The 12190-nt window shown below is 33.0% G+C and overlaps 1 protein-coding gene across 15 annotated transcripts in view; it reads left to right on the top strand.

Annotated features, from left to right (window-relative positions):
* The first annotated feature begins 64 nt into the window (after positions 1-64).
* Positions 65-12190, top strand: part of vps9d1 (VPS9 domain containing 1) — a 42659-nt gene continuing 30533 nt past the window's right edge. For 7 of the 15 annotated variants that reach the window (XR_012393660.1, XR_012393661.1, XR_012393662.1 and 4 more), the window contains exons 1-5: positions 81-208; positions 3357-3429; positions 3849-4025; positions 8075-8234; positions 9010-9121. Coding sequence is in view for 9 of the 15 variants with exons in the window: in XM_068214762.2 (XP_068070863.1) it covers positions 110-208; positions 3357-3429; positions 3849-4025; positions 8075-8234; positions 9010-9121 (621 nt within the window). In the remaining 6 variants the exon portion in view is untranslated. 15 annotated transcript variants of the gene reach the window in all.

The raw sequence follows: 12190 nt of genomic DNA on the forward strand, positions 1-12190 counted from the left end.
ATGTTGAAATATACGGTGTACTTGTGTCGGCCTTTTATTTTGAAAGCGTAGTAGTGACGTCAGCAGATGCAGTAGCGGTCAGTGAGGCTCACGCGATTGTTTTGGCAGGATGGCAGCTCCTCTCGGTGACAGCAGCCTGAGACCTCTGCAAAATGCCATGAGACTCGTAAAAGTGGCCATTCAGCTGGACACCGGCAACAAACACAAGGTACACATGTTTACATCTTTAAAACTGCCGTTTGGTCCAGCTAAGTAACGGGAGTGACGTCAGCGTAAACACTGACAGAAGCCCCAAAATTTGACCAGCATTTTACCCCAAAAACAACATCTGCGGGTAAATGTGCTGATAATATCTTGTCAGGGTAAAAAACAAAGTTTAGTGTTGATGTGGAATGTTTACATTTTGATGTCAGTCAGTTTAATGTAAATACCTCTTTCCTAGTATCCTGAAATTAGATTATCATTAATAAAGGTTTGACAAGGAGTTCATCTAGTAATAAACACAAATATATTTCAGGGTAAATTAAGATAACGGAGTTTACATTACGTTATATTGTGTTTTAGGCCAAAGAAGGTGTCAAATTTACTTTCATTTGATCACTATAGACCATTTCAATGTGGTCATGTCATTGACCCATAAACATTGTCTGCTTGTTATCAAACTATTTCTTAACTGTAAAAAGGCAATTCAAACTTAATTTATTATTAAAACAGCTATCATAACATTATTTATCAATACGTGGCTCTTTTTGGATTCTCGGAAGCTATAGAAATTAAAAATGTAAAAAAGTAAATACGTTGAGACCATTGTTTTTATTTACATCCCTCAGTATGGTCTATATTTCACTATATTGGCATATGCTGTTTATTTTACTGCAGTGGTTCTCAAACTGTGGTACGTGTACCACTAGTGGTACGCGGGCTTCCTTCCAGTGGTACACGGAGGAATGAAATATGTCATGTACATGCTACATATAATTCAAAATTTATAAAAAATTATGTATATAATATGCCATATATTATATATAGGCTATATTTCTGAGGCAATCTGCCAGGTTTTTTAACTGTGCAGAGTTGTAGCTGCTTTACTGGGCCTACTACACTACTGTATTTCAATACTGCTCATTTTGGTGGTACTTGAAGAGACAATTTTTTTCGAAGGTGGTACTTGATGAAAAAAGTTTGAGAACCACTGTTTTACTGTATAATTATGTTCAAATTATTATTGTGCTGTACTATAAGTAACATTTTACAACAAGATCTCACTAATACATTAGTTAATGTATTAACAATATGGATATTTTTAAAATTAACTTTAAATAATTAAATAAAATCAAATTATTCAGGGCATTTTGAAGTGCCAACAATAACAGCATCATCATGCTGTGTTGTATTATTCAATATCAGCATGTCTGTGTTGTTCTTCATCCCTTTTTACTAAATTAACCACTACACATAACACAAATAAACCATGGTGGTTGTTGATGGTTTTGCCACACTAACTATAGCTTATCAATGGTTTTTATAGTAAAACTGGTTATGTAATCAATACGCTAAATGCATAGTTTCTACACGTTTAAAGTAAAGAGCCTTTATTATGTGACAGCTAACACAGCTCTAATTGAAAGTGAACATCCAGCTAAGGTTTAAATCTGAAAGTGCATCATGTTTAAATCTATTGATTCTCAAAATAAAGTCGACTCAGAGTCGTTTATATGAGTCATCTTGGTTTTAAATCTTTAGCCGTTTCATGTTTACACTGACACAAAACATTACCATATAGGTTGTTTTCAATAGTGTGGTTCTGGTGACGCGTAAAATTCAGATGGACGGCAGGAAGAATTTTTTTTTTTTTTTAATTTAATGCGAGACATGGAGGAAAATCCATATTTTTGCGATTTTTACCATATTTTAAAGGACATATAAATAGAAAATAAGCACAAATGTTGGGCATGATCTTTATATCATGAAGAAAGCCGAGTTTTCTACTGAACTAAAATATATTTGCCTGTCATCGAGGCGGCATATACTGTATAAGCTATTAGGTTACATGAAAAATACTATAGTAAATACTATAGTGTTTGTAAGAATACTATAGATAATTACTAGAATTAAACTGTCGTAGTAATTATATTGTTGATGTGGTACAACACAACTGTAGTAATAAACAAATTATTCAGTAGGCTCCAGTTTTCTGCGCTATAATTATACACCATCACAATGCACCACAGTTGACACTAGCGTTATTTATTGCAGTTTATCAGTTTACTATGCTTCAGTATTCTATATAGTTGTACACATTATACATTTAACTATGTGCTTCAAAAACATGTTTATTGTAAATTACTCTAGTTTTTCCCCATGCGGATATCTTCCAGAAATCACGATATAACAGAGGAAAGCAGACAAAAGTGTGGACGCATAGTCTACATTAATTTTTATTTATTTATTTTTGTAAGGGGGAAAAAGTGCTCCACAATAATAACCGTCTAGTTTTGTCTCAAGGGTTGCATTTAATTTTTGTTCTGGCAATGAACTTACCATCAACAAACATTCACCACTGCTGCGCTTATAGACGTTAACGTTACGGTTGCTTATTCGGTCGAAACTCCAGACTTGGATTATTACAAAACAAGAGATTTCATTGCAGCGATTACATGGCAGTGTACGTTATTTATGTTCTCCTGGATTTTGTATAAGTGGTGTTTGTGTTTGATTTTTATATAACACATTGACATATTTATGAACATAGCTATTACTGTATATGAACTTTATTAGTGCTGTTAAAGGAATTAGAGTGTTCAAAAACAGTTTGTTCACTATTGAAAAAATGTTCATTACATGCCACTTTTTCTTCCATTTTTCAGCCAGTTTCTTGAACTTTCCCTTATTTATTTGCAAAAACTTTTGGAATTCTATAAAAGCTGTTGGCATTTCTTATTTTGGCCACTTTAAACAACAATAAACAACATAAAAGAGAAACATTTTTTATGTTCTGATAGTGATTCCTATGTAGAAGAATCACTTCCTACCGTCAATCTGAATTTAGTGCGTCATCAATGACGTCATGTGAATACAACCTATTTGAGGTAATTAGGTAAAAATAAATGCATATTATTAGACAAAGAAAGCATTTTTTGACCATGCACGCATATCAGCCTGTTGTTGGAGACCGCCAATACCAAAATTAACTTTTAATAAAGCATAGTAGGGGCTCTTTAATAAAACTTTTTAACAAAAAAAGTTAATCAGGACATAGAGTAAAAACTGCAGCCTAACTCTATAGCACTGAGTTGATGAATAGATGCAATAAAATCTTCCTTCCACCCACTGTGGTTATTTATATCCTTTTACAGGAGGCCTACTGTGAATACTTAAGAAGCATTAACTACATTTCCCACGCTCTGCTTGAAGACGCCACATCTAAACGTAAGTTATTTACACTTCAAACTAGTTCGGAAATGACATTAAGCATCCTCTAAACCTTCACTTCAAAAGATATCTATGCTTGTAGACCGCAGAGGTTATGTCACCACCTCTGCTAGTCATTGTCATGAGGTGTCAGCCAGCTTCCTATCTCAAAAGAGAACAGTAGGACTTTTACGGAAGAGATTTTATGTGTCAAACAACTTAATGTGCTTCATCATGACAACACAGTGAATGCATATCTTAACCGCTGATTGCATTAAATGGTTCTTAAAGCTACATTAAGATAAAGGTTTGTTCATGATTAACTTTTCTGGTTTATGGGGATTTGCCTGATTGATCACAAAGCAGTACATCTTTGTACTGAATGTTTGAATGAGTAGTGTGTTAGGCTCATGACTCTTATGCGTGTTGTCTTGCAGAGGAGGGAGAGATGGAGTTTGTGGAACTGGAGAAGATGGTGAAACTTGTTGAGCAATGTTTAGAGAGGGTCAAATCATGCATAATAAGAAAGCAAAAGTCCCCTCCGGCTGTCACCTCCTCCGCTTCTCTGACCACTGTTCCAGCTATGAATGCAACAAGCCAGCCCAAAATGACAGGTGAGACTTTATTTTCTTTTCTTAGGAGATTAAGCAAATTAAAAGTAATTCATTAACGGTGAAGTGTGTATGTTTGGAACTTGTGGTTGAACTAGGTATTGCAGTCAAAGTTCAATAAATTATAGAGCAGAGGTTCTCAAACTTGGTCTTCAACACACCTGCAAGGATGTTTCTAGTAAGAGCTTTATTAGCTAGCCCAGGTGTGTCTGATTGAGGTTGGAGCTAAACTCTGCAGAACACCAGACCTCCAGGACCGAGATTGAGAACCACTGTTACAGAGGGTTATTTTTCACCCAGCCCCTCCTCCTATGACTCCACAAAAACAAAGGTTGCCAGATTGACGACATCAATAAGAGCAAACATGCCTGACTATAAATCTGTTCACTGTTACCTGCTCAGCTATTGTTTACATTTGTAATATTTATATTATTTGCTAATTAATAACCATTGCATGGGGATTTTTATAACTCTATCTGTGTCTCATGTCGGAGGCTTAAACTGTCCTGCAGAATTAGAATTTGTTTGGCTGTGACTGCATATATTAAGGCAGCCTTCATGGCTGAAATAAAAAGCATTGTGTTTTCCATTAAGGCAACCTGTGGTGCTGCAATGTAATTGGGTAAACTGGCAGTGGGCGGATTTTACAGATCAAAACAAAGACAAGCTGATATGGAGCGCACATTTTCAAAGGAGACTAACTGGCTTGAGCATTGTTTTATTTAAATTTTTTTTGTTAATTATTTTCACTTACCATGCTTCTTAAATATCTTAATTAATACACAGTTGAAGTGAGAATTATTAGCCCCCCTGTTCATTTTTTTGCCCAATTTCTGTTCAACGGAGAGAAGATTTTTTCAACACATTTCAACTCATTTCAACTCATTTTTCTAATAACTGATTTTTTTTATCTTTGCCAGGATCACAGTACATAATATTGTACTAGCTTTTTATCAAGACACTTCTATACAGCTTAAAGTGATATTTAAAGGCTTAACATGCTGAACTGGTTGTTACTTAATGGTGATGCTCAGCATTATAAGTGTTCCACATTAGTTCCACAGCCATATCAACCTTCAGCTCAAGAGTGTACCTCAGGGATGTCAAACTCAATTTCTAAAGGGCAGCAGCTCTGCACAGTTTAGTTTCAACCCTAATTAAACACACCTAATCAAACTAATTGAGTCCTTCAGGCATGTTTGAAACCTACAGGTAAGTGTGTTGAAGCAGGGTTGGAACTAAACTGTGCAGGGCTGAGGCCCTCCAGGAATTGAGTTTGACATCCCTGTCATACCTGGATGGGAGGCCACATGGAAAAACCAGATTGCTGTTGGAAGGGGTGTTAGAGAGGCCAGCAGGGGGCGTTCAACCTGCGGTCTGTGTGAGTCCTAATGCCTCAGTAAACTGAAGGGGACACTATACTTTCAGTGAGCACCGTCTTTCGGATAAAACGTTAAAGCCTAGCCAAAATCCCTCCATCTGCCCTTACCCATCATGACTTCCCAACCATCCCCATCTACCGAATTGACTCTATCACTGTCTCTCCGATCCAATAGCTGGTGTGTGGTGAGCGCACTGCCATTGTCCTGTGGCTATTGTCGCATCATCCAAGTGAACGCCACACACTGGTGTGGTGTAGAGAGACCCCCTCATAATTGTTTAGCGCTTTGTACTAGTCATACTAAGTTTTTGCACATTATCTAACAAGATCTGGCATCCGGGGCTAGATCTATATTTATCTTTTTCAAGTGTGACCAAAAAAATGACAGTTTTCACAAAAACATTAAACAAGAAAATAATGAAAATAAGTAGTTAATGTGTATTTATATAGTGCATTTATCATGTATGGCCATAGTACAAATCAAACAAAGGTTAAAGGGATAGTTCACTAAAAAGATTATATTCTTTCATCATTCACCTTTTACTTGTTCCAGATCAGTTTGTAGTTTTTTTTTTCTCTCCCTGATAACTACAAAATGTGATCTTTTTTGAAGAATATTGGAAACTGGTGGTAACCAGTGATTTCCATAGTATTTGTTTCCCCCGCTATCAATGTCAATGGTTACCAGTTTTCAACATTCTTCGAAATATCTTTTTTTGTGTTTAACAGTACAAAAAACTCTAACTTATTTGCAACCACTTGATGGTGATAACACCATTTTTATTTTTAGAAGAAACTATCCCTATCCACAAGCAACAGCAATGGAAAGTTACTGCTTCAAAACATCATCCAGTGACATTTCAAACCTTGAAATGGAGACTTTCTCTTATCTCTTACTCATGAAAACAAGTATTCCTTGAAACCACTCAATAATAGGATTATAATAATTAGGTAAGAGGAAAAATAATGCTAAAGAAGTAACTATAGAAAATTTGTAATAATAAATATATATTTTAAATTAAGAAAGACAAATATATATATATATATATATATATATATATATATATATATATATATATATATATATATATATATATATATATATATATATATATATATGAATTAATACTGATTGTATTATGATGAAAAAATGAAGAATATGAAAGAAAGAAAATGAAATAACACGTAAGTGGTTGCTTTCCTGAAGCCACAATTTGGTTGCCACAATGATCCTCAGATCCTTCATCAGATTGTATTTATGCATTTCATTTAGAATGGTTTTTATGTATTATTTTTAATTATTATGAATTATGAAATAATTGTAATTTTTCTATTTAAAATATACGTTTTGTTGTCTCTTCTATATAAATGTTGCATCTAATCCTTATCATGCAAGATTTGTAAAGAATCGTGTCAAAGGCTAATGAAAAATCAAAGAAATAATTTTTTTTTAATCTATTTTCAAATATAAACGGTTCTTTTAAGCTGTAATAATATCTAACAATATTTACTGAAATCAATTAATGCAGCCTTCTTTTATAATTCTTACAAACTTGTTTACCAATGGTTAACAGCGTATAAACTTGTTTTTATGAGGTATTGGATTAATGAAAGCTATTATACTGTGTTATATGCAGTGGTAGACAGAGTACTGAAAAATCAGTAAAAAAGTAAAAGCACCATTACTTGCCTAAAAATGTAGTGCAAGTAGAGTTAAAGTATCTGTTGTAAACATTACTCAAAGTATGAGTAAAAAGTAGCCCTTTCAAAAGTACTCAAGAGTAGTGAGTAGTGAGAATTGCGCTGTAAGGACAATCTAATTTTGACGAGCAATAATGATGTTAAATGACGTTGATATTTGGTTGATTTTAGGTTGGGTTGGAAAGTGACCAAAATCCAACGTCGAGCCAACATCCTAAATCAACATCATATTGATGTCAAATACTGACATTTATTTGTCACGTATGGCAACCAAAATCCAACGTCTGATAGACGTCATATTGGTAACGTCCACACAATATCAAGCTGTAACATCATTAGACTTTGATATTTGGTTGATTTTAGGTTGGACGTTGGACATTGACGTCTGCCTGATATTGGGTTCTGACGTCAACCCGATTTTCATTTGCAAACAAAATGCTACATCCCCACGACGTTGGGGTACAATGTCAATCTGATGTTGTGTTGACATGTTGTGCTTGCTGGGTGTTTAAGGCCATTTCGGTCATCAAACAGTAAACATATTTCATCTTCTCATCAGTGACATGCATCTAAACAGTCTCAGGGTGAATGTGTGTAAAGATTTTGGACATCTTCTTGGACACTTTAAATGTTTCCAAACAGTTTGCTGCAATTATAAATCGTCCATGTCTTGAGGTAGTTCATTATGATTCGATTTACCTTCTGCGATTTGATTGGACGGAATCACAGGACTGAATTTTCTAATCTCCATAAACAAGAAAAAAATAAAGTAATGACTGCAGGTTGAAGGACAGTAATAGAGTAAAAGCTGCACTAAAAATGTACTCAAGGGAAAGTAAAAGTACAGATTTATAAAACTACTTAGTAAATTACAATTTCTGAGAAACACTACACAATTACAGTAGTTTTAAGTATTTGTAATTTGTTACTTGATACCACTGTTTATATGTACAAACTTTTCTTTCTGTAGAAACACCAAATGAGGTATCGTTGCTCTCTGAAACCCAAGATAAGGAATTGCCCACAAGACATCGTAGAGTCCTCTCTGAGGGAGGGGAGGTCGGATCCCCCTTTCTGCCACCTGAAGTTTTCCAGAAACTTCAGACCGTGGAGTCACAAGACAATCGAAAGTAAGTCAGCAAGCCACAGAGTTTCATAACAGGAGAATGTGGAGGATCCTTTAGGTGCAGAGTCCTGATATCCATTGATTGATGAGTTCACATCTGGTTCCCAGAGATATGCTGACAGACAAGATAAGAAACATAAACATGACATGAATATCTCTGAAGAAAAATATATTCAATTTCATCTTAATTATGCTATTTTGTCTCTTTATCCCAGAGGTTCTGCTTTTAATAATGGTGTTATATGTAATATTTCACTATACTTTCTACATTGTAGCTGTGTTTTTCATTTTATTTAATTAAATTCCCCAAGAACATTATGCTTGAATTAACAAGAGACAGAATAGCTGCTAAAAGCCTGTTACTTTTTGTATTTAATGTATTATTTATTATGTTATGTCAGTAATAATTCAAAAGTTATAAGCAATACAATATGTCGAGTTTGTTTTTCATCTGGATCATGCCTCTGGAAGAGAACGGTTTCTTTTAAATGTAAATAATTATTTCTATTTTTAAAACTCCACACATCTTATCCAAAACTTTGTTTTAATGTTCAGTCATTTTTTTTTGGAATTCATGGTTCATTTTAAGCACATCATTTAGTTGCGTGCACTTCCACCGTTCGCTGGCCCAGACGATTGATCTTTCAAGGCTATCAGCTCTGTGAAAGAGAAGAAATCTATTCTGCATCCATATGATGGAAGTTTGTAGTGCACCACATTCTTTTCGTGTCACTGGGAGGAACAACATTAAGAGGTCTGCATGTGTGTGTGTATGACAGGGAATTAACGCCTATTGAAGAAGCGTCACGTCTAAACCAGAAACTTAAGGCTAATTACGAAGCAAGGCTGGCAAGACTAACCCCTGGTCAGGCCACTCAAAAAACCTCCCTGGTAAGTCTAGGAAATGTATATGTAAGTTTGTAAAGGAAAAAAGGACTGTGAAAATGCTTGTGTATGTTTATTCTAATCTGGGTAATGAATACATGAATGCGTATATTCTATGTACATACGGTTGAAGTCAAAATTATTAGTCCTCATGTGATAATTTTTTTTTTTATATTTACCAAATGATATTTAACAAAGCAAGGGATTTTTTGTAGTATTTCCTATAATGTTTTTCTTCTGAGGAAAGTTTTTTAAGGTTAATATTAGTAGCCCTCTTAAGCTATATATTTTTTCGATTGTCTACAGAAAACAAACCCTAACCTGCCTAGTTAACCTGTTTACTCTAGTTGAGCCTTTAAATGTCACTTTAAGCTCATACTAGTGTCTTCAAAACTATCTAGTAAAATATTATGTAGTCATCATGGCAAAGATAAAATAAATCTACTATTAGAAATAAGTTATTAGTTATTATTTTGTTTAGAAATGTGTTGTAAAATCTTCTTTCCATTAAACAGAAATTGGGGAATAAAATATACACGGCTAATAATTCAGGAAGGCTAATAATTCTTACTTCAACAGAATATATCATGAGAGTCTTTTTTAAATTTCAAGTTTCAAATGAACTTTCTAATAAATAAAATCATTTTGTAATAGCTTTTATAAAATATATAACTCTTTTTTTGTGTGAGAAAAACTTAGTATTTTAATTATTATGACAACAAATTAAATAAAACAAGCATAATCAACGTTAGAGAAGGAGAAAAGCAAATTAAATAAGCTTTTAAAAAGGGCTGGTTCTGTTGTGGGGTGTGTACTACTCACTATAGAAGAGATTGCACATGATCGAATGATGGACAAATTTGTCAATATGATGAACCATGATAGTCATCCCCTTTTTGATACAGTCCAACGTGTGCAAGCTCTTTTAGCTCAAGATTAATTCAGCCCCGGTGTTACAAGGAGTCATTTTTACCAACAGTGATCAGATTGTATGACCAAAGTCATACTAGATGAATTATGCTAAATTGTAATAGCATTAACAATGTAGATATGGACTAGTGTCTACTCATTGTTTGAAACTAAGATGTGCAGTTTTAATGTAATTGTATATATATATATATATATATATATATATATATATATATATATATATATATATATATATATATATATATATATATATATATATATATATATATATATATATTGTATTATATATTGTATTAATAAATAAATAAATAAATAAATAAATAAATATATATATATATATATATATATATATATATATATATATATATATATATATATGTAATAATATTTTGTTTATCTTTTTTATTGACTTCTGTAAGAAACATACAAAATTCGATCTTATATAACAAGGACAATAATAGTAACAGAGGTAATAACAGATCAGGCTAAAAAATATTAACATATTTAAAACAAAAGAGGAAAAAAATTAAACAGAGATGCATAAATAACACGAATACAGCAAGAGGTAAGAATCACATTTGTATCTGTGATACATAATTGATTTTCAAAATAATTATATTAATCCAAGAATCTATCACTTTTCTTGTTTTAACCAGTTTAAGTAAAAATATCAATTTCCATTAAAAAAATTTGATTTTTTATTTTTTGTTCGTGAATAAAATATTTTCCATACAAAATAAAAAAGATAATCATGTAGTTCTCTTGTATATTAATTTTACCTTTATAGTAACAAATAATATCTTGTAGGTAAAAGGGGCTGGGAGAAGCAATGTATTACATATATGAACATATAAGCTATTTTATTTTATTTATCTTATAGTATGGAGAGCTGTGCTGTGGCGTGAGTTTTCCTTTAGGGTTAATATAATCTAAACAAACAAACAAACATTATTGAGCAATATATCAATTGGTGATTAATATTTTAAGGTAAATAAATTATGATTAGAGACGAAAGAAAAGTATATTTATATGAAAATGTGCGTGTATGAACAGGACACTTAACCAATAAATTAGCGTTTGGATGACATTAAGTACAAAAATAAACAAGGACAATTAATAATAATAATAAAAATATTAAAATAAGATTACAGAGGCAAACTATCAAATTAAAAATATTTACAAAGTCCTTTAAGTAGTAATTAAAATTTACATTTTTAAATATAATATTTACCCAATAAAATAAATAATTTGCCTATAAATTCTGTTATGTTTGTCATGAGAAAAGTTACAAATTAAATCACCATTGGGAAAATTATTGTTAAACTTACATGATGTAAAAAATACAGATAAATCAGACCAAAACACTTTTAACGTGGGCATTTGACAAAAAGATGATAAATCGATTCGATACTTAGGTTACAGAAGACACAATTTGAATTAGTATTACCAAATTTAAATACAATCTCGTTTGTGGGGTAGATATTGTGTAACTTTTAAATGTAATTCTTTAACTTTGTTGGGAACACAGTTTGTAAGCTAAGAGCCAAGCTTTTTTTCCAATTAATTTGATCTGTTAGAGAATTCCAAAGAAATTTTTCCCTCAAAATGATTGTTTTTCTTTGATGAAACACATTTATATTTTTATTACTACATTTTAGATCGTAAATGCATTTGTCGTTTGCTACCTTATTTTTCGCTTGCGTGGAACAGCTGTGACGCCACACCTCCTGTTTTAAATGGCTTTGCGCGATTCACTGAGCTCGCATGTCTGTGTCCACGTGCTACTGTGACGCCAGGAGTGAATGTGAGATTCAGCCTGGCGAACAGAAGAACAGAGCCATAGTTGGACCGCTCAAAGATCCTTTATTGTACAATTGCGGTCGCTTGAAGAACTCAACACTGTCGTAGTTTAATGAGCAATATCGCTAGTGGTTTCTTTTGAGTTTTGGTGGCGGGTTAATCTTTGTTATTCGGCGGGAGTCAGTCTTGTCAAGTTATCAACAATGATTCGTAGACGCAGAGAAACAGCAATGGATCTCCGCTTATATTGGAAGAAACTCAAGACATTTTGGAAGGTTTGTTTTTGATGAAGGTTTATTTTTACTTGCTTTGCGTGTTGTGAAGATAAGATAACCGCTGTTTGTT

The sequence above is a fragment of the Danio rerio genome, chromosome 18, assembly GCF_049306965.1.
Source record: "Danio rerio strain Tuebingen ecotype United States chromosome 18, GRCz12tu, whole genome shotgun sequence".
Taxonomy (NCBI): Eukaryota; Metazoa; Chordata; class Actinopteri; order Cypriniformes; family Danionidae; genus Danio; species Danio rerio.